A 21,239-nucleotide genomic window follows, 5' to 3' on the forward strand; every position below is an offset into this window, starting at 1 on the left:
TGTAGAACCTTTATAAAACGAGTCGGGTCAGTGAAACATGTAGAACCTTTATAAAACGAGTCGGGTCAGTGAAACATTTAGAACCTTTGTAAAACCAAAGTCATGTCAGTGAAACATGTAGAACCTTTATAAAACCAGTTGGGTCAGTGAAACATGTAGAACCTTTATAAAACCAAAGTCACATCATTGAAACATGTAGAACCTTTATAAAACCAGTCCAGTCAGTAAAACATTTAGAACCTTTATAAAACCAAAGTCACTACAGTGAAACATGTAGAACCTTTATAAAACCAGTCGGGTCAGTGAAACATGTAGAACCTTTATAAAACCAGTCCAGTCAGTGAAACATTTAGAACCTTTATAAAACCAAAGTCACGTCAGTGAAACATGTAGAACCTTTATAGAACCAGAGTCATGTCAGTGAAACATGTAGAACCTTTACAGAACCAGCCGTGTGGTCATGTAGAACCTTTACAGAACTAGCCATGTGGTCATGTAGAACCTTTACAGAACCAGCCGTGTGGTCATGTAGAACCTTTACAGAACTAGCTGTGTGGTCATGTAGAACCTTTACAGAACCAGTCCAGTCAGTGAAACATTTAGAACCTTTATAAAACCAAAGTCACGTCAGTGAAACATGTAGAACCTTTATAGAACCAGAGTCATGTCAGTGAAACATGTAGAACCTTTATAAAACCAGTTGGGTCAGTGAAACATGTAGAACCTTTATAAAACCAGTTGGGTCAGTGAAACATGTAGAACCTTTATAAAACCAAAGTCACATCATTGAAACATGTAGAACCTTTATAAAACCAGTCCAGTCAGTGAAACATTTAGAACCTTTATAAAACCAAAGTCACTACAGTGAAACATGTAGAACCTTTATAAAACCAGTCGGGTCAGTGAAACATGTAGAACCTTTATAAAACCAGTCCAGTCAGTGAAACATTTAGAACCTTTATAAAACCAAAGTCACTACAGTGAAACATGTAGAACCTTTATAAAACCAGTCGGGTCAGTGAAACATGTAGAACCTTTATAAAACCAGTTGGGTCAGTGAAACATGTAGAACCTTTATAAAACCAGTCGGGTCAGTGAAACATTTAGAACCTTTATAAAACCAGTTGGGTCAGTGAAACATGTAGAACCTTTATAAAACGAGTCGGGTCAGTGAAACATGTAGAACCTTTATAAAACGAGTCGGGTCAGTGAAACATTTAGAACCTTTGTAAAACCAAAGTCATGTCAGTGAAACATGTAGAACCTTTATAAAACCAGTTGGGTCAGTGAAACATGTAGAACCTTTATAAAACCAAAGTCACATCATTGAAACATGTAGAACCTTTATAAAACCAGTCCAGTCAGTAAAACATTTAGAACCTTTATAAAACCAAAGTCACTACAGTGAAACATGTAGAACCTTTATAAAACCAGTCGGGTCAGTGAAACATGTAGAACCTTTATAAAACCAGTCCAGTCAGTGAAACATTTAGAACCTTTATAAAACCAAAGTCACGTCAGTGAAACATGTAGAACCTTTATAGAACCAGAGTCATGTCAGTGAAACATGTAGAACCTTTACAGAACCAGCCGTGTGGTCATGTAGAACCTTTACAGAACTAGCCATGTGGTCATGTAGAACCTTTACAGAACCAGCCGTGTGGTCATGTAGAACCTTTACAGAACTAGCTGTGTGGTCATGTAGAACCTTTACAGAACCAGTCCAGTCAGTGAAACATTTAGAACCTTTATAAAACCAAAGTCACGTCAGTGAAACATGTAGAACCTTTATAGAACCAGAGTCATGTCAGTGAAACATGTAGAACCTTTATAAAACCACTTGGGTCAGTGAAACATGTAGAACCTTTATAAAACCAGTTGGGTCAGTGAAACATGTAGAACCTTTATAAAACCAGTCGGGTCAGTGAAACATGTAGAACCTTTATAAAACCAAAGTCACGTCAGTGAAACATGTAGAACCTTTATAAAACCAGTTGGGTCAGTGAAACATGTAGAACCTTTATAAAACCAGTCGGGTCAGTGAAACATGTAGAACCTTTATAAAACCAAAGTCACGTCAGTGAAACATGTAGAACCTTTATAAAACCAAAGTCACGTCAGTGAAACATGTAGAACCTTTATAAAACCAGTCCAGTCAGTGAAACATTTAGAACCTTTATAAAACCAGTTGGGTCAGTGAAACATGTAGAACCTTTATAAAACCAGTTGGGTCAGTGAAACATGTAGAACCATTATAAAACCAAAGTCACATCATTGAAACATGTAGAACCTTTATAAAACCAGTCCAGTCAGTGAAACATTTAGAACCTTTATAAAACCAAAGTCACGTCAGTGAAACATGTAGAACCTTTATAAAACCAGTCGGGTCAGTGAAACATGTAGAACCTTTATAAAACCAGTCGGGTCAGTGAAACATTTAGAACCTTTATAAAACCAAAGTCACTACAGTGAAACATGTAGAACCTTTATAGAACCAGAGTCATGTCAGTGAAACATGTAGAACCTTTACAGAACCAGCCGTGTGGTCATGTAGAACCTTTACAGAACTAGCCGTGTGGTCATGTAGAACCTTTACAGAACCAGCCGTGTGGAAATGTAGATCACATGAGAGAATCCTTTTTATTTTTATTTATTTCACAGTTGTTTTTTTGTTCATGCACAAACATAAACAACATGTTGCTGTGTCTCCATGTTAATGATTAGTCCATGTCTCTTACAGTCACTCGGGGGAGCCACTGTGATTGGCTGGCAGCTGGAGTTCACGTTGACTCTAGTCCCTTTTTCCCCAGCATCCTTTGCTGTGGGGCCCTGCGCTCACTGGGAAGATCATTTCCTGTTTTAGCGTCAAGGGGCAAAGCCTCTCTCCTTCTGGTGACATCACTGTGATGCTGTTAGGTCATCACTGTGATGTCATCATGCAGCATGCAGCAGCAGAGGAGGTATTTCTTAGGCTCCACCCAGCAACCATGCATCCGCTCCCAGCCCGTTACTGTGGTGATTAAGTTGTCATGTTTCCTACGACTTGCCCTCTGTCTCCTTATTGGTCAGAGGGGCCAAGGCGGGGTCAACCAATGAGGTGGCAGGAAACAGTTTGAACCAGCCAATCACCATGTTGGACAGATCCAGATCATCCAATAAGATCTGAGCAGCTCCCATAAAAGATTTATGATCCATCCGACCGTAGTCCCCCCATACAATGATCTGCAGACAGACAGGCAGACAGTGAGAAAGACAGGCAGTGAGAGACAGAGAGAGAGAGACAGGTTAATTAGTGCGTTGATGCAGGTTTTTCAGACCCGGGAAGGCCTGCTTGTAGATGCCGATTGTCTCTTTTCCCAATGTTACAATGTTACAATTTCATTTAGCAGACACTTTTGCCCAAAGCGACGTACATCTGAGAGTTAATACAACACAAGCAACGATCAAGACAGGAGGGAACGAAGTCAGTAAGTGCCAACAAACAGCTTCAAGTGTGAGCGGACACTGGTGCTGACAGGCAGTGTATAGGGCCGGAAAGGGGGCGGAGATTAGCGTGCCGACACAGGTTTTGTGTTCCCATCAATGCCGATTGAAGCTGAGGCCATAATTAAGAGTCATTTGACCCGGGTCTGAGAGCTGATTGTAACCTTTCACATTAAGCAAAAAAGCCGACTGTTAGTGGGTTTTTTGACAAGTGGGAAAGCGGCTTTAGATATAGCTCAAGATTTTAAAAGTGAGATATACACCAATGGAAAAGTGTGACGATGTGAGTGATTTTGACAAGGGCCAAATTGTGATGTTGAGACGACTGCATGACTGCAGCTCTTGTGGGGTGTTGCGGTCTGCAGCAGTCAGGACCGACCAAAAGTGGACCAAGGAAGGAAAAGCAGTGAACCGCTGACAGAGTCATGGGCGGCCAAGGCTCATTGATGCTCGTGGGGAGCGAAGGCTGGCCCGTGTGGTCCGATCCAACAGAAGAGCTGCTGTAGCTCAAACTGCTGAAAGAGTTACTGCTGGTTCTGATAGAAAGGTGTCAGAACACACAGAGCATCACAGGTTGTTGTATATGGGGTTGTGTAGCTGCAGACCGGTCAGGGATCCCATGCTGACCCCGTCCACCACTCCTAAAATGAACATCAGAACTGGACCACGTAGCGATGGAAGAAGGAGGCCTGGTCTGATGAATCATGTTTTCTTTTACATCATGTGGATGGCCGGCTGCGAGTGCGTCTCTTACACCAGGATGCATTATGGGAAGAAGGCGAGCCGGCGGAGGCAGTGTGATGCTTTGGGCAATGTTCTGCTGGGAAACCTTGGGTCCTGCCGTTCATGTGGATGTTACTTTGACACGTACCACCTCCTAAACATTGCTGCAGACCAAGTCCACCCCTTCATGGACACAGTATTCCCTAATGGCAGTGGCCTCTCTCAGCAGGATGATGCGCCCTGCCACACTGCAGACATGGTTCAGGAATGGTTTGCGAAACGAGTTCAAGGTGTTGACTTGGCCTCCAGATTCTCCAGATCTCAATCCGAGATCGAGGGTCTGTGGGATGTGCTGGACAAACAAGTCCGATGGAGGCCCCACCTCGCAACTTACAGGACTTAAAGGATCTGCTGCTCACGTCTGGGTGCAGATACCTCAGCACACCTTCAGAGGTCGTGTGGAGTCCATGCCTCGACGGGTCAGGGCTGTTTAGGTGACAGAAGGGGACCGACACAATATTAGATCGAGATCAAGAACGTGCCGTGGATTTCAGCCTTGGTACTGCGCTCTCTCGACTTTCCTCTGGTGAAACTACTTTACTGGTTTTCATTGAACTGGAAAGTTTTACAGCGATTTTGGCTGGAGGAGCAGCAGCTCTTTATGGGATTTGCCAGAGACGCCAACAGGGGGAGTGAGCAGAAGAGCTTGTGAAACTGCAGCGGATTACACACTGCGCTCCCATTTATCCACCTTTTGAAAGTCCACTCTCTGGCTTACAAGATGGATGAACTGCAGCTCCTCAACAGAACAAATACAGACTTTTGCAGATCCGCCACCCTGTGTCTCACTAAAACCTGGCTCAGTAAACATATCCCGGACATTTACCGAGCGAACCACGTAACCCTAACCCTTGAAGGGTGAACTGAACAAATCGATGTGAAACTCATGGACGAGAACAAAAGCGTAGTTCTCTCTGGAGACAGTGACTCACATTCGGAGAGGTACCAAGAATTGCTGAGCACTGTGTTTTACAGCTGTATATGTCGGGAGTGACTATAAACAAAGAAAAATAAATTTTAATATCACAATAAACTAATGGTAACAGAGTTCGTGTAACTGCTACTGAAGAAGAGCCGAACCCTAACCTTAACTGAGCCAGCTCTTTTTAAGGGCGAACATGCACAACACAGCTGACCACTGTCTCGTCCATCTTATTCCTACCTACAGGCAGAAATTATGCTGAGCCTGTAGTGAAGACGGTAAAGAAGGCCTGCTTTGACTGCACGGACTGGTCTGTTTTTGATGCTGCAGCCACAGACCTGGATGAACTTACTGACACTGTGACATCGTACATTAGCTTAACAATGAACCTTGGTTCGCTGCAAAACTGAGGAGACTGCGTCAGGCCAAGGAGGAGGCCTACAGAAGTGGGGTCCTGTACAAGCAGGCCAGGAACACACTGGTGAAGGAGATCAGGGAAGCAAAGAGACGCTTACTAACTAAAAAGACTCAGACATCAGGAAAAAGGCCGAGCACAGGACGTACAGAGCACTCACCTACAAAAATAACAAGGCGGAGACTCTGATGAACTCTTGACTTTAGTCGCAGACGGTCAGGAACAATTCATGCGACACAAACATCCAGTGTGCCAGGACATTTGTGTTCTTACTATTTATTCACTGCTTAAACACTCCCTGTTGTCAGCATGCAAACATTACACTGCATCAGCACGAAAATATGCACCTGTACATACTGTGTGTATTTTACACTGTAAATATTCATGAGTGTTCATAGTCATAGCTGTTATATTTAGCTTCACTCCACTGCTGTCTTATTTCTTATTGTCTGTCCTCCCTGTAGACTCCAGTCAAATTCCTTGTACGTGTTCACATGCTCGGCTGATCGTTGTACATTATATATATAATGTTTATATACAGATATACTGTATATATCTGTATATAAACATTATATATGTATACAGTATATAGCATAGTTAGTACCTGAAGCACTTTTCCTTCTGGATTCTCCTCAAACTGCAGCTGTTGTTGGTAAAGAGGGTCGAGGGTTTTTCTCGCCAGACGAGTTCTTCTCTTCAGCACACATTTCCCGTTATCCATCAGGTAAACCTTCACATATGGAGCTACACACACACACACACACACACACACACACACACACACACAGATGTATAGATATGTATGTACATGGTTGTACAGTCGTAGTGGATCTCAGATGAACATGCATGTGTTTGAAGACGTGTATGTAATTAATGTGATATCATATAATGTGTAGACATACGGCCCCTAAACAGTACAAGTATCAGTACAGCGCAGTGAGTAGTACACTATGATAGTGTGTATTTGTGTGTAGTGTTTTCACCTGGAGTATTCTTGTTGCCTTGTTTACCCACAAGCCCCCTTGCTCGGATCACCTCCACGTCCAGACGCTCCTTCCTGTACACCATCCCGATCTGGATGTCACCTGACCACGACACAGCCAATCAGAGGAGCTGACGTTATGTGATGTCACAGAGAAGTCAGGTGCAGGTGTTTGTGTGTTGGACAGTTCAGAGTCACTTTTTCAAACTGTTACTGATGTATAACTGAAAATAATGAAACCAATCACATGTGATTACCCATAGGGGGCGTAGCCAGAGTCTGCCGTCCAGCCAGCTGGGCGGGGCCTAATCCCTCAAGGAAGCCTGTAAAATGTTTGTCTGACGCCAGCTTCACTCCCGGAAATATCAGACTGAAGAGACAGAGCGGACAATACAAAGAATGAACGAGTACAGACTTCAAATCAGATATCAGAGAAAAAACTAAAGACGAGGACGAAAAACTGAAAAAATATGAAAACAAAACCTAAGAAAAAGAAGAAGATCAGGAAAAAGGGGAGTGACAGATAAAAAGGGGCGTGGTTATAGAAACAGGAGGAATTCCTACGCTCCAGGTTTGGGTTCCTCGGCGTCCGGGTCTCGGCTCAGCTGGCGGGTGAAACGAGATTTAAACTCGATGGCCAAACCGGTCTCTACGCTCCTCTGGACAGGAAGTCTCACCACCTTCTTCTTCTTCTCCTCCTCTGGACACACCGAGAGAGAAACAGGAAGTGAAACCAGCCACTGACCAACACTGAACTTCTGCAGTGACTACCTGTGTTTACCCCAGCATCAACAGCAGGGGCAGCAGAGAGACAGCAGGGGGCAGCAAAGAGACAGCAGGGGGCAGCAGAGAGACAGCAGGAGGCAGCAGAGAGACAGCATGGGGCAGAGAGACAGGAGGGGGCAGCAGAGAGACAGCATGGGGCAGAGAGACAGGAGGGGGCAGCAGAGAGACAGCAGGGGGCAGCAGAGACAGCAGGGGGCAGCAGAAACAGCAGGGGGCAGCAGAGAGACAGCAGGGGGCAGCAGGAGGAGACCCAAACAGAATAAATGTTTGAGTTTCAGAGTTGCGTTCATCAGGACACGATGATCCTGTTGATCTGTAGATTAATTAAAAACATCTGAGAAACAGGATGACCTCATGAATGACATCATCAATAACAAAAGAATGACCTCTGACCTTTCGTGACTGAAACTGATTCTCCCGCTTGAGTCTCTTGAAAACGATTCTGTAGTGTTTTTAACCTGACGATTTTGTGATGTCACTAAATGTAAGAGCAACAGGTCAAACTGATCAACCTCCGAACGAGAGATTTTATCAGCAGCTGCTAGAATCTGTTGGACCAATCAGGAGCAGCAGTGTGACTCAGCAGCTTTTTTAAGAAAAACTTTGTGTTAAAACAATATTTTCACATTTTCATTAAACAAATAACATCTCATCAAAGTTCTTGTCTTCAGAGTTTCCACCTGTATACGGTGTAAATGTAAGTGTATAAACAATTGTTCTCTGTTACTGATGGACAAACGAGCTCTGTTGAAGTATCAGAATCACATTAAATCTTTGGATTTTGGAGTTTGGGCTGCTGGGTCTCCTCGGGGTTATTTTGATGCTGCAAGAACTGAATCTAAATGAAACCTGAGCTGATAAAAACATGGGAATTAAAAAAATCTAATGCTATGTGTGTAAACTGCAGGGGGCCTGACATTGATCCCTGTGGGACACACGTATTAAACATGTCACTATTCTGGTTAAACTGGGACTGACCCTCCGGGTTGAGCTGGGAGGCGCTCTGACTCTTCTTTCCCAGTCCCACCATTCCCATCATTTTTGCTCCAAAGCTCGAGCGGCGCTTCTTGTCGTCATCGTCGTCGTCGTTTCTCCCCAAAGAACAAATTTCTCCGCCGACGCTCGAGGACTTGGTGAGAGGAGCTGCAGCTGCCGCCGCCCTACAAGAGAAGAGAGGAACAACCACACCTGTCAATCACCAGAGTTAGGAGTGGGGCAAGGACTGGGTGGAGTAGGTCACATCAGCACACAGAGGAAGTGGGCGGGGTCACTACTGTTGCTATGAAGAATGGTCTGGTGCGTCTCACAGGTCACTTGCTTACTTTGAAGGCTCAGGCTCCGCCTCCTCTCCTTCTTCAACTGATTCACTCTTCTGAAGTGTGGCTCCACCCTCTGCCTCCCCAGCTACTTCCTGTGTTCCCTCTGACCCCACCCCCAATTCCACTGATTGGCGCTCCAGAACCTCTGTCCGACTGTCTCAGCCAATGAGAGGAGAGAACAGAAGCATGCAGACAGGAAAGTGCAACAAGAAAGAAGATAATTATAAATTAGCACATGCTAACATGCTATTAAAAACAGATTCAGTAGCATGTGCTACCATGCTATCAGTTGCAAGACCAGAAGTGCATGCTAATATGCTAACAGATACTTAATCAACAGCACACGCTAACATGCTATCAAAAAGAGGATCATCAGCATGTTGTAACTTAGATTTTGTCTTGCTGGCAGAGTCACGCCGTTTAGAGCAGTGGTTCCCAAACTGTTTTCTTTGGACCCCCCCCCGCTTGTATCTAAGAAAGGGTGAGCGCCCCCCCCCCCCAGCTGACAGAGGTGTGGCCTACAAAGTTACTATATTGGAACGAGGGCCGACAATATATATTTCAATAGTTGAAGAGACCTTTGATGATCAAGTAATTTCTTTTTTAATGATTTTATTCAACATGTGCAAATCTAATGTTGACAATCTCAGTGCAGACAAAGCCTCTCGCACCCTCAGCAATCTTTGGCGCCCCCCAAAGGGGGGGACGGACCCCAGGTTGAGAACCACTGCTTTAGAGCTCATGAATTGAGGATGAACATCTTATATGCCCGACAATGTGAAGTTGGGTTGTCATGACAACACGATTAAAAATTCCATGCAAGTAAAAACAATTTACCCAAAATCTGTTAATATCACCCAAAATAAATTTGTTTTGGTTTTTATCACCCACCAAAACAAGTTCATATGAAATCTGAAAGACCAATGATCAGGACATTTTTAACTGATCGACATTGTTTTACACCAGCGCTCACACAGCTGCTCTACACCCCGAGTTTAACAAAGCCAGGTGTAACCTGCTCTGTGATTGGCTGCCGGTCTCACCTTGTCTTGGGAACTGAGCGCGTGTCGTTGGACATGGCTGACATCTCGCTGACATCACTGTCTGATGATTTAAAGGACAGACTGTCTCGCATCTGGACACACATACAGATTACAGGTGAGCTGGGGTGACATCATCAGTGATGTAATAATCATGTCATATGTTGATGAAGTATTTTTCGGTCGGATACCTTTGATGGATCCTTCATCACACCTGCAGAGACACGAGAGGACATTTAGTTTATTACACACACTGATGTCATAGCTAAGGTGATGTCAGTTAATCCTGTGACATCACACCACTAATCAAACAACCAATCATCTCCTGTCCCGAACAGCAGCTCTGAGCAGACAGCTGACCAGACAAACAACGTAACTGTCAGCTGACCAGACAAACAACGTAACTGTCAGCTGACCAGACAAACAACCTAACTGTCAGCTGACCAGACAAACAACGTAACTGTCAGCTGACCAGAAAAACAACGTAACTGTCAGCTGACCAGACAAACAACGTAACTGTCAGCTGACCAGAAAAACAACGTAACTGTCAGCTGACCAGAAAAACAACGTAACTGTCAGCTGACCAAACAAACAACGTAACTGTCAGCTGACCAGACAAACAACGTAACTGTCAGCTGACCAAACAAACAACGTAACTGTCAGCTGACCAGACAAACAACGTGACTGTAGATTGTTTTCATTTGTCTACAAAACTGTTTTTGGAGATTTACTGACGACATGAAATGTTCACTTGAAACAGAATATTTACCATCTAAACTCGGTGTTAACACCTCGCCTTCATGTCACCATCATGGACGGAGGATGGACAGATGATAGATGATAGAAGAAGAAGAGAATCAACAGGAAATGATTGATAAACACTTGAAAGCAGGAGAGAATGAATGGATAAATTAATAACTGTACGGACAGATGGTGGAACAGGTGACTAAAATGACAGGAAACCCATATAAGGCTCCCTGCTGCACTTCCTCTAATCACTAGCTAATCACAAACTCAGGTGAGTGAACTTTCTACAGGGGGAGGGGCTACCTGTCCAAGGGTGGATGTGGCTAAAAGGTGGTACCATACCGTTGGTTGTTTTTTTCTGCTGGTCCTCCCATGTGACCTCTGCATCACAGCAGAGAGAGAGATGATAGGTCAGACTATAGAGACACTGTGAAATGTTCAGGTGATCACCTGAGACTCTAACATACCTTTTCTAGTCCCTCCAGGTGTGGCTGAGCGTCTGTCTGGCTCTGCAGCCGACAAGTGTAATGTGATGTTAGACGGACACAGGAAGGAATGAATGAATGAATGAATGAATAAATGAAGAATAAATAAATTAATAAACAAATGAATGGAATAATGGATGATTGAATGGATGAATGGATGAATGAATGGATGAATGGATGAATGAATGATTGAATGGATGATTGAATGGATGAATGGATGATTGAAGGGATGAATGGATGAATGGATGATTGAAGGGATGATTGAATGGATGGATGAAGGGATGATTGAATGGATGAATGGTTGAATAGATGATTGAAGGGATGATTGAATGGTTGAATGGATGAATGGATGAATGAATGGATGAATGGATGATTGAATGGATGATTGAATGGATGAATGGATGAATGGATGAATGAATGATTGAATGGATGAATGGTTGAATGGATGATTGAATGGATGAATGGTTGAATGGATGATTGAATGGATGAATGGATGATTGAAGGGATGAATGGATGAATGGATGATTGAATGGTTGAATGAATGGATGAATGGATGAATGGTTGAATAGATGATTGAAGGGATGATTGAATGGTTGAATGAATGGTTGAATGGATGAATGGATGAATGAATGATTGAATGGATGAATGGTTGAATGGATGATTGAATGGATGAATAGATGATTGAAGGGATGAATGGATGGTTGAATGAATGAATGGATGAATGGATGAATGGATGATTGAATGGATGAATGGTTGAATGGATGATTGAATGGATGAATGGATGATTGAAGGGATGAATGGATGAATGGATGATTGAATGGTTGAATGAATGGATGAATGGATGGATGAAGGGATGATTGAATGGATGAATGGTTGAATAGATGATTGAAGGGATGATTGAATGGTTGAATGAATGGATGAATGGTTGAATGAATGGATGAATGGATGGATGAAGGGATGATTGAATGGATGAATGGTTGAATAGATGATTGAAGGGATGATTGAATGGTTGAATGAATGGATGAATGGTTGAATGAATGGATGAATGGATGGATGAATGAGTAGTATGGAGTTGTATTATGCTGTGTCTGAAACCGCATACTAACGTGCTGCCGACTACAGACTCAAACAGTATGTACTGCATACTGCCTACTAACCTGACTGTTAGGATGCCGGTGGCATCATACTCAGAGCCGTCTTCTCCGTATCACGTGACTTAATTAATCGTTTACGTGTGTCCGCTCTGATCTCCGGTCCATCTCCGCCATAGTAGAAGATGAATAGCCGCAATGCATTTTGGGGCGGTTGAGTACAACCAGTGAGCTCCCGTCTCATACTCAAATATCCGGGCATTTCTCGCATACATAAAATTGCATACTATGAGATGGGAACGCATAGCATACTCAATTTTACGTCACGGTTAGTATGATTAGTATGATTAGTATGATTAACATGATTAATATGATTAGTAAGATAGTATGCGGTTTCGGACACACCGTTAGTCTTTAAACCCAGACACATACAGCAGGTGTGTGAGGCGTTCACTGACACCGTTTTAGTTCACAGTGAGTCGGATTATGAAACGCCTGTCGTCAGGTGACATATTTCTAAAAGCGTCATTGGTCATTCTCTCAGGCGACTTCCTGTCTTTGACTGTGTTACTGATCAGACCAAACAGCCAATCAGAGGTCAGTATTCCTAGTGACCAATCAAAGAGCGGAGACATCACTCACTATGTATTCCATTCAACATATTCACATGGTGGCCATTTTGCTTGGACGTCATGCTCAGGGCTTTCACAGCTTCTCTTTGAGAGCAACTGAAAAAGTGTAAATCTGGAGATCTCAAATTTCAAATGAAACAACATATTTAAAAACCGTTTACTTTTTACTTGACATAAATTACAGTGACCAGTCGACCGCTTCATAGCTAACATGTTTAAGTTAGCGGACTTACCCGATGGTTGGAAATGATGTTGTTTGAGCTTGACATATGTCCTGATGTCTCTCTGATGTTTGACTATAAATTACAGAAATGTTTCTGATTCTCTGCAAACCTAGAACTCAACAGTACGACATCATAACAGCATCTGAGCTTCACACCCTGAGCATGACATCACAAGAAAAATGTCAGACCGTGAATATAGTGAATCTCCAACCTCAAGGTCTGAAAATCAACATGACAGGTGAGTATGGACAAGTTGCAGGTGAGTTCTGTTTGTTCATGTGCCTGTTTTTCTTTATAACTAATAAACACCATAGAAACACACACACATCTATCAGGTTCCAATCTACTGGTTCTACTGGTTCTACTGGTTCTACAGCACTGGACTGACTGGACACACATCAAACCTGTGATGTACACACCTGGAGTCTGTGGGCTGAGGGCAGGTGTTGGAGCAGGGGAAGGTGTTGGGGCAGGTGTAGGGGGCAGGACGGGTTCGGTAGGTGGCTGTGTTTGGACTTCAGCAGCTCGAGGGGGAACTGCTGGGGGCGGGGCTTGGACTTGAACAGGAGCAGGGGGCGGGGCTTGGACTTGAACAGGAGCAGGGGGAGGGGCTTGGACTTGAACAGGAGTTTGGGGCGGGGCTTGGGTAGGTGCTGCAGGGGGCGGTTGAGGTTGAACTTGAATAGATGCTGGGGGCACGGCTTGGACTTGGTCAGGGACTGGGGGCAGGGCTTGGGCAGGTGTTGGAGCTGGGGGCGGGGCTTGGGCAGGTGTTGGAGCTGGGGGTGGGGCTTGGGCAGGTGTTGGAGCAGGGGGTGGGGCTTGGGCAGGTGTCGGAGCAGGGGGCGCGGCTTGGCTGGGTACATGAGAAAGGGGCAGGGCTTGGACAGGAGCATGTGCTGGTACAGGTGAAGGAGCAGGAGGCAGGTGGGTTTGGGCGGGTCCAGGAGGAAGCGGGGCTTGGATGCGTATAAGAGGAGGTTGATTATTGACAGGGAGGGGGGCTTGTTTGTGGCCAGGGGGAGGGACCTGATGATGTGGAGTGGGAGGAGCTGCTCCTGTGATGGGTGTCACCAAAACTGATGGACAGAAAAAGATTTTAGAGAAATGAAAAAAAAGATCAGAGACGAATGCAAACAGAAAAACGATGAAGCGATGGATCATCAGAAATCACACAGATAGTTTTTTACAACCACTATTTGTTTGAGTCGTCTTTACGTCTGAGAAACTCCTGATTGGTTGTGAGATGAGGCGCTGCAGAGAGCGGCCTGAAACCAGCTTCTATTCTGAATAAGAGGAGGGCGGCACATGAAGACCCGATGGATGCCTTCGAGTGATGCTGCACACTGTTTGTCTGGACTTTAATGTGAATTCATGAATGTCAACTCTTCTTCTCCCTCATCAGTTCATTCTGGTCGGTGTTTACATCCCACCGCAGGCCAACGTGCAGGAGACACAGCGCCCGCTCGCTGACCAGATCTTGTTGTGTGGAGCGGACTTGACTCCTTAATTATTGTCCTCGGGGATTTTAACAAAGGTAACCTCAGTCATGAACTCACAGTGAGCAGCGCTTATCACGCCGTCCCCCGTGCTGCACTGGGTCACTCTGACCACGTGATGATCCAACAACCTGTAGTGAAAACATCTAAAAAGTGGACCAGTGAAGCTGTGGGGGAACCTTCAGGCGTGCTTAGGCGGATTGGGACGCTTTCAGGACTGCTACCAACAGTCTGGATGAGTTTACAGAGGCTGTGACGTCATACATCAGCTTCTGTGACAGCACGCACCATGCTGACTTACAACAACAACCACGGGTCACAGCCAAACTCAGACGGCTTAAGGCAGGAGAAAAAGGAGGCGTTCAGGACAAACAAGGACAAGTTTAAAGTTCTGCTTTAGAAAGAAGTACTCTGGGGGCGCTGGTTGAGCTCAGTTGGTAGAGCGGGTGCCCCATGTGCAGAGGCTACGGTCCTCAACACACTAATCGCAGGTTCAACTCCCGGTATGCCGATCATTTAGTGCATGTCATCCCCCACTCTCTACTCCCCCCTACATTTCCTGTCTCTCTTCAGCAGTCCTATCGATTGAAGGCAGAAGCAGAAAAAATAATCAAAGACTTCATCAGTTCTCCACAAACATCTCTTGGACGGTCCAGAAGGACCCCCCCACACACACCTTTAAAGCAATCAGCGTATGGTCAACAACCTGAAAACAAAAGGGAAATTAGATGATCCTTTTTGAATCCGACTGAGACCGTGAGATGAACCTTAAACAGAATCCTGAAGCTTCTGATGGAACAACATCACCCAGCATGCCCCAGGACCAACCATCTGTGGTACATTTTCTTACACACATCCCAAACCTGTGTGACCTGTTAAACCACAAATAACGACAAATAGGATATTCTTCTAATCTACAACAAAGAAGCACAACTGCTCGTGTTCTAGCTGAGGTTCTAGCTGAGGTATTATGCTAAACACAGATCAATGTATACCTGTGTGCACAGTGTCAAAGGGTTCTCCTCCATCTGAAAGAAGAACCCACAGTTATAAGTCACCAGGCGTATGCTGATGATGCACAGCTGTATGTCAGTTTACTGAAGTCATTCCCCCTCACAACCTGCGGACACAATTTAAACCCTCACGTCTCTTTTCAAGCACAAAGCGTTTGGTTCGATTCTAACCTTGATTTTAATTGTGAACTTCAGAGACTGAATCCAGCACACTTCCATTTCTCACATGACAAATATCAGACAACACAAAGGGATCATTTTACTCCCCACTACCACCGGTTTATTACAGAATCCATTTTAAGATTTAGTCATTCTTCACGGCTCCAGAGTTATTATTGACCTGCTGAGGTCGTCAGTCAGGAACCTGCTGTTCACATGTCAGGACTAAAGAGTGCTGAACCTCCTCTCCGACTAACTCTGACGATAATATTATAAGAATATTTGATTTATTTTCCTGAAATGTTTTCTGTGTGAGCCAGTGATTTAGTTCAGTCCACGTAAAGCGCTATCAGAGCTTTGGTTTGGATATTTGACCCCTGAAAAGCATCATGTGATCACTGCCAGCAGCTGGTTGGCTGATTGTTGTGTCACCTGTCAGGTCACTAACATACGACATACTTTTGTCTGGAGCTCCTTTTGGAGGGACGAAGGGCAGCTGGCGTCCTCTGCGGCTTAAGACTGGCGTTCCCGACGGACTTGTCTGGGTTGATCCACCTCGTGGGTTTGCCCTATCAAAAAAACAACAGGAGTCAAACCACCAACCTGACAGGAAGCAAGGCAGCAGCTGTAAGGGCTCATCAATAATGGAAGTGTCTTCACTTAAAGCTAGGTTATTCTAGGGCCTGTTAGCCGAAGCTAGTGTCTCTAAACTCTACGACTGAGGGTCTCGAAGGTAACATTTATTAGAGACTTTCAGGGACCAGGTGTAACAGCAGAGCTAATGAGACGTGTTCTCAGGGCTGAGAACATCACCATGATTTAAACCAATCAGAAGCTGTCTCATTCCTGCTTCCTGTCCTCCTGTCAGAATCCAAAAAAACAGGTTTCCTTACACCTGGGGCACGGACCCAGGCCGGACAGGTGAACCACGGGCAAAACAAAATCCAGCAAACAACAATAACAAACACCTGCATGCTGGAAAATAAACTGGACATGATTTAAAAACACACCGTCAGAATAAAACACATGCAAATATATACGACAAATGTATATATACAGACAGTATATATACATATATAATGTATATCTAAACACAAATAAAAGGCAGCAACAGATAGGGAGCAGTCTGATGTCATCGTGAGCTAATCAGGAAGCAGAGGAGGAGGGGTTAAAAGAAAAGGGGTGCGGTCAATGACAGACATCATGAACCACATTCAGAGCACAGCTGCTCTGATTGGTCAGCTGAAGGTCACCTGGTCGGAGCAGGTGAAGGGGGGGCAGAGTGTCTGGACCTCAAGTGGGCAGAATCAGCTCGGTCGGAGGAGTGTGAGCGTGCGCAGATGGGTCGATCTGCCATCGCTCGCTGGTCAGCTGAGCGAGAGCGAGTGTAATAATCCCGCCGGTACCTGCACATCATCAAGACAACCATCACCCACTGTCACCATGACAACTACTGCACCCGTGGGAGGGGTTAGTCAGTCCCATCCCCATGACCACTGACTCCCACTGTCTCCGTGACAACCACCTGTGGGAGGGGATAGTTAGTCACATCAAAATGACGACTGTTAGCTTGTGGTACCTGTGAAGAGCTGCATGGCAGGTAAACAAGACGTTTAAGGCACTGAAGACAGGAAGTCAAACACCAATGAAGAAGAAAATGAGAAGAAATCTTTCTTGAATTTGAGCAATACATTTCCCATAATTCCTCAGTGAGAGAGCAGACACAGCAAAGGATGCTAGGGGTTCTTAAGTCGTTCTCCGCACATGTACAGGCTTAAGGACACCTGTGCAGACTTGGGACAGAGGTATGAAGGAGGAGTTGAGACCAAAGCACTGCTAATGTCTAAATCTACATCTGTCACACTGTCTAAAGGTCAAACTGTCGAAAGGTCAAACTGTCTGAAGGTCAAACGTTCTGAAGGTCAAACTGTCTAAAGGTCAAACTGTCGAAAGGTCAAACGTTCTGAAGGTCAAACTGTCTGAAGGTCAAACGGACTGTAGGTCAAACGTTCTGAAGGTCAAACGGTCTGAAGGTCAAAAGTTCTGAAGGTCAAACGTTCTAAAGGTCAAACGGTCTGAAGGTCAAACGTTCTGAAGGTCAAACGGTCTGAAGGTCAAACGTTCTGAAGGTCAAATGGTCTGAAGGTAAACAGTCTGTTTACCTGAGCAGCTCCTCGTCGTAGACGTCTGGTTCGTAGGGGAAGTCAGGGATGAAGTCCTGACTGCAGAACAGAAACACATCAGAACTCCCGCACACGATGAACCACAAATTCTATCTAACCTTTGACCCCAGAACACCTAAAAGGGTTGCTACCTGTCAGCAGTGTGTGTAGGTGTGTCCTTCAGAGGACTTCAGACCCATCACATGACAGCGGTCCCCTGAAGGACACACCCCTTTGAATTTTGACTCTTGAGTGACTGATCTACAGGAAGGAAGTAAATATTTTTCAGAATAAACGTTCAGAGAGTAAACTGGCATGTCTTATGCTCTAACACTAAAGTTCCCATAATCCCCAGGGCTCACCTGTAGTCCTCACAGCTCCCATTCACCATGTGGTTAGTCCAGGGAGTTTGGTTAGGACCATTAAAATACCTTTCACACAGAAACACACATGTGGATGAGTGTGTGAAGCCTTTTATACGGCATCTATTAGTCTATGAGTACTAATACTACTACTGTTATTCCTACTACAGTTATTCCGACTACAGCTGTAGTACCTGTCATGGGAATCAAGAGAGTTTGCGACAGACATTCTCCTCAGACACCTCCTGAATACACAGAGACAGACAGTCAGACAGTCCAGTACGACAAAATGTAATACAGGACTACAAAACGCATTACTAACATGACTACAAGTACTAACACTGTACTATAACAAGAAATAAAAAATGTACTTTAACCAGTGCTTCAAATTGTACTACAGCTTGTCCTTTAACAACAACCAATCCTTCATCCAGCAGTATGTGGAGTGTTGCAGTAACCAGTCCTGAAATCCAGAAGTACAGCTGCTAATGTGGCATACAGCTGGAGCTCTGAGGGCGGCGCTCCTGATGTCAGGTCAATGAAGGCCTCAGTCCACTATACTATGAATAACCACAAACCAGTAGTTCAACTAGTACCAATCAGAATAAATGCAAGCATGACTACCAGTACTAAAACATGTAGATCCACTCGTACTACAACCAGCACTGATACAAAACTACTACCAGTAGGGACAGTGTTATTACGAGTGTTGTCACAATACCAAAATTTTGGCTTCGATACCGATACCAAGTTTAGTATCACGATACTCAATACTGAAACGATCTTTGAAATAAAAAGGATGCTGGTTCGAGACTCGATACCTAATATATTACAAACATGATGTCAGCAAGGGTTGGTCACATTTTGGAATTCACAGTTTATTAACAACTTGTAGCACTGAGAGATCACTGGACCAATCCCAAACAAACTAGTTTCTTCTGGATTTACAGGTCAGAAAAATGACAATTTAGTATCAAAATATTCAGAACACTTTAAACTTGTAACTGCAGTTTCAATTAGCACAGCTTAACATAACACTTAGAATGACTTTTTAATTATCTCATATTAATTTCATACCTATCAGGGCAAATTGCGAATTTATATTTATAAATATATTTTTTCATTCTATATCTATTGGCTCAAATTCAGTGCTCTTTTGCAAAACCACGACACAGAGTGTAAAAAAACATTTTCAATGATATCTTAATGAATTTTATTGATATCAGGACATGTACTAGTTTAAAAATGACAAAGCATGATTCTACCTGCAGGCCATTTCCACTTAAAAGGTACTCCAGCAACACAATCACATAGTTTGAAATGATCAAGGAGCATTATGTTTGCACTCTGACACTCGCTAAGTTTACAGTGGCCGTGTGCCTCTTTGGCTTGCCGTTGACGCTTCAGTTCCACCATAGTGGAAGTGACATGTAACGTAGCCCTGCGTTATTTGAGCATTTAAAAGCAAACAGATGTTACATTTGTCATTTTGGAACTTTCTAATATGCTTGTCATGCTATTTGTGATGCATGCTACTGATGTTGACATGCTACTGTTATGCTTACGTTACATATCTCACAACATAATTTAGCAGGTCATCACCATCCTTTCAGCAGGCTAGTGTTGTTTCCTCTCCTCCTCTTTAGCATACAGGTGTTGATAAGTCAGTGGGTTCGCGTGGATGAATGACAGGCGTCTACCTCACTTTAAACAGTCTACTGCTGCCTAGTGGAGATGCAGGTAATAGTATTTTATCCTCTCATGCTAGAACATGCTACTCTCTATCACTGTGCAACATTTGACCTACAACAAGTACTAAATCATTTCGAATAACTTCAGTATACCTTGGAACACTAGTTATTACCATAAGTTATTTTCTACACTCCAGAACACTCCAGCGCACTCTAGCTCACTACAGCGCAGTCCAGTGCACTCCAGTACACTCCAGCGCACTCCAGCTCACTACAGTGCAAACCAGTGCACTCCAGCACACTCCAGTACACTCCAGCGCACTCCAGCTCACTACAGTGCAAACCAGTGCACTCCAGTACACTCCAGCGCACTCCAGCTCACTACAGTGCAAACCAGTGCACTCCAGCACACTCCAGTACACTCCAGTACACTCCAGCGCACTCTAGCTCACTACAGCGCAGTCCAGTGCACTCCAGTACACTCCAGCGCACTCCAGTACACTCCAGTACACTCCAGCGCACTCTAGCTCACTACAGTGCAAACCAGTGCACTCCAGCACACTCCAGCGCACTCTAGCTCACTACAGCGCAGTCCAGTGCACTCCAGTGCACTCCAGTACACTCTAGCGCACTCTAGCTCACTACAGTGCAAACCAGTGCACTCCAGTACACTCCAGCGCACTCTAGCTCACTACAGTGCACTCCAGCACACTCCAGCGCACTCTAGCTCACTACAGCGCAGTCCAGTGCACTCCAGTACACTCCAGTACACTACAGTGCACTCCAGCACACTCCAGTGCACTCTAGCTCACTACAGCGCAGTCCAGTGCACTCCAGTACACTCCAGCGCACTCTAGCTCACTACAGTGCAAACCAGTGCACTCCAGCACACTCCAGCGCACTCTAGCTCACTACAGCGCAGTCCAGTGCACTCCAGTGCACTCCAGTACACTCCAGCGCACTCTAGCTCACTACAGTGCACTCCAGTACATTCCAGCGCACTCTAGCTCACTACAGCGCAGTCCAGTGCACTCCAGTACACTCCAGCGCACTCCAGTACACTCCAGCGCACTCCAGTGCACTCTAGCTCACTACAGTGCAAACCAGTGCACTCCAGTGCACTCCAGTACACTCCAGCGCACTCCAGAACACTCCAGTGCACTCTAGCTCACTACAGTGCAAACCAGTGCACTCCAGTACACTCCAGCACACTCCAGTACATTCCAGCACACTCCAGAACACTACAGTACACTCCAGTGCACTCCCGTACTAAAAGCAGTACTAAAACCAGTATCACTTTCAGTACTACACAGTCTGACCTGGGTTCTGGTTCATTTGTTCTTTGTGTTTGTGTTATTGTCGAGCAGTATCGGCGGGCAAGGTTTACCTGACAGGACAGGTGTTCCCGATTTTGACTCACTTGCCGCATTTTCAATTAGTAAAT

At 44.7% G+C, this 21,239-nt stretch overlaps 1 protein-coding gene across 11 annotated transcripts in view; it reads right to left on the reverse strand.

Moving 5' to 3' along the window:
* Positions 1-2,608: 2,608 nt before the first annotated feature.
* LOC138608528 (regulating synaptic membrane exocytosis protein 2-like) overlaps positions 2,609-21,239 on the reverse strand; it is a 42,049-nt gene continuing 23,418 nt past the window's right edge. For 6 of the 11 annotated variants that reach the window (XM_069681134.1, XM_069681133.1, XM_069681132.1 and 3 more), the window contains 12 exons: positions 17,743-17,802; positions 16,834-16,986; positions 16,040-16,149; positions 9,922-9,944; positions 9,734-9,825; positions 8,694-8,843; positions 8,350-8,531; positions 7,150-7,285; positions 6,843-6,955; positions 6,587-6,688; positions 6,208-6,347; positions 2,609-3,222 (listed from right to left, as the gene is read on the reverse strand). In XM_069681134.1, the coding sequence (XP_069537235.1) occupies positions 3,037-3,222; positions 6,208-6,347; positions 6,587-6,688; positions 6,843-6,955; positions 7,150-7,285; positions 8,350-8,531; positions 8,694-8,843; positions 9,734-9,825; positions 9,922-9,944; positions 16,040-16,149; positions 16,834-16,986; positions 17,743-17,802 (1,447 nt within the window). In that variant the 3' untranslated portion in view covers positions 2,609-3,036. The remainder of the gene's footprint in view (positions 3,223-6,207; positions 6,348-6,586; positions 6,689-6,842; positions 6,956-7,149; positions 7,286-8,349; positions 8,532-8,693; positions 8,844-9,733; positions 9,826-9,921; positions 9,945-16,039; positions 16,150-16,833; positions 16,987-17,742; positions 17,803-21,239) is intronic. The other 5 variants (XM_069681138.1, XM_069681135.1, XM_069681140.1 and 2 more) reach the window with 4 other exon arrangements.

The sequence above is a fragment of the Semicossyphus pulcher genome, unplaced genomic scaffold, assembly GCF_022749685.1.
Source record: "Semicossyphus pulcher isolate SPU_LCO1_2020_fin unplaced genomic scaffold, fSemPul1.0.p SCAF_5, whole genome shotgun sequence".
NCBI classification, from domain to species: domain Eukaryota; kingdom Metazoa; phylum Chordata; class Actinopteri; order Labriformes; family Labridae; genus Semicossyphus; species Semicossyphus pulcher.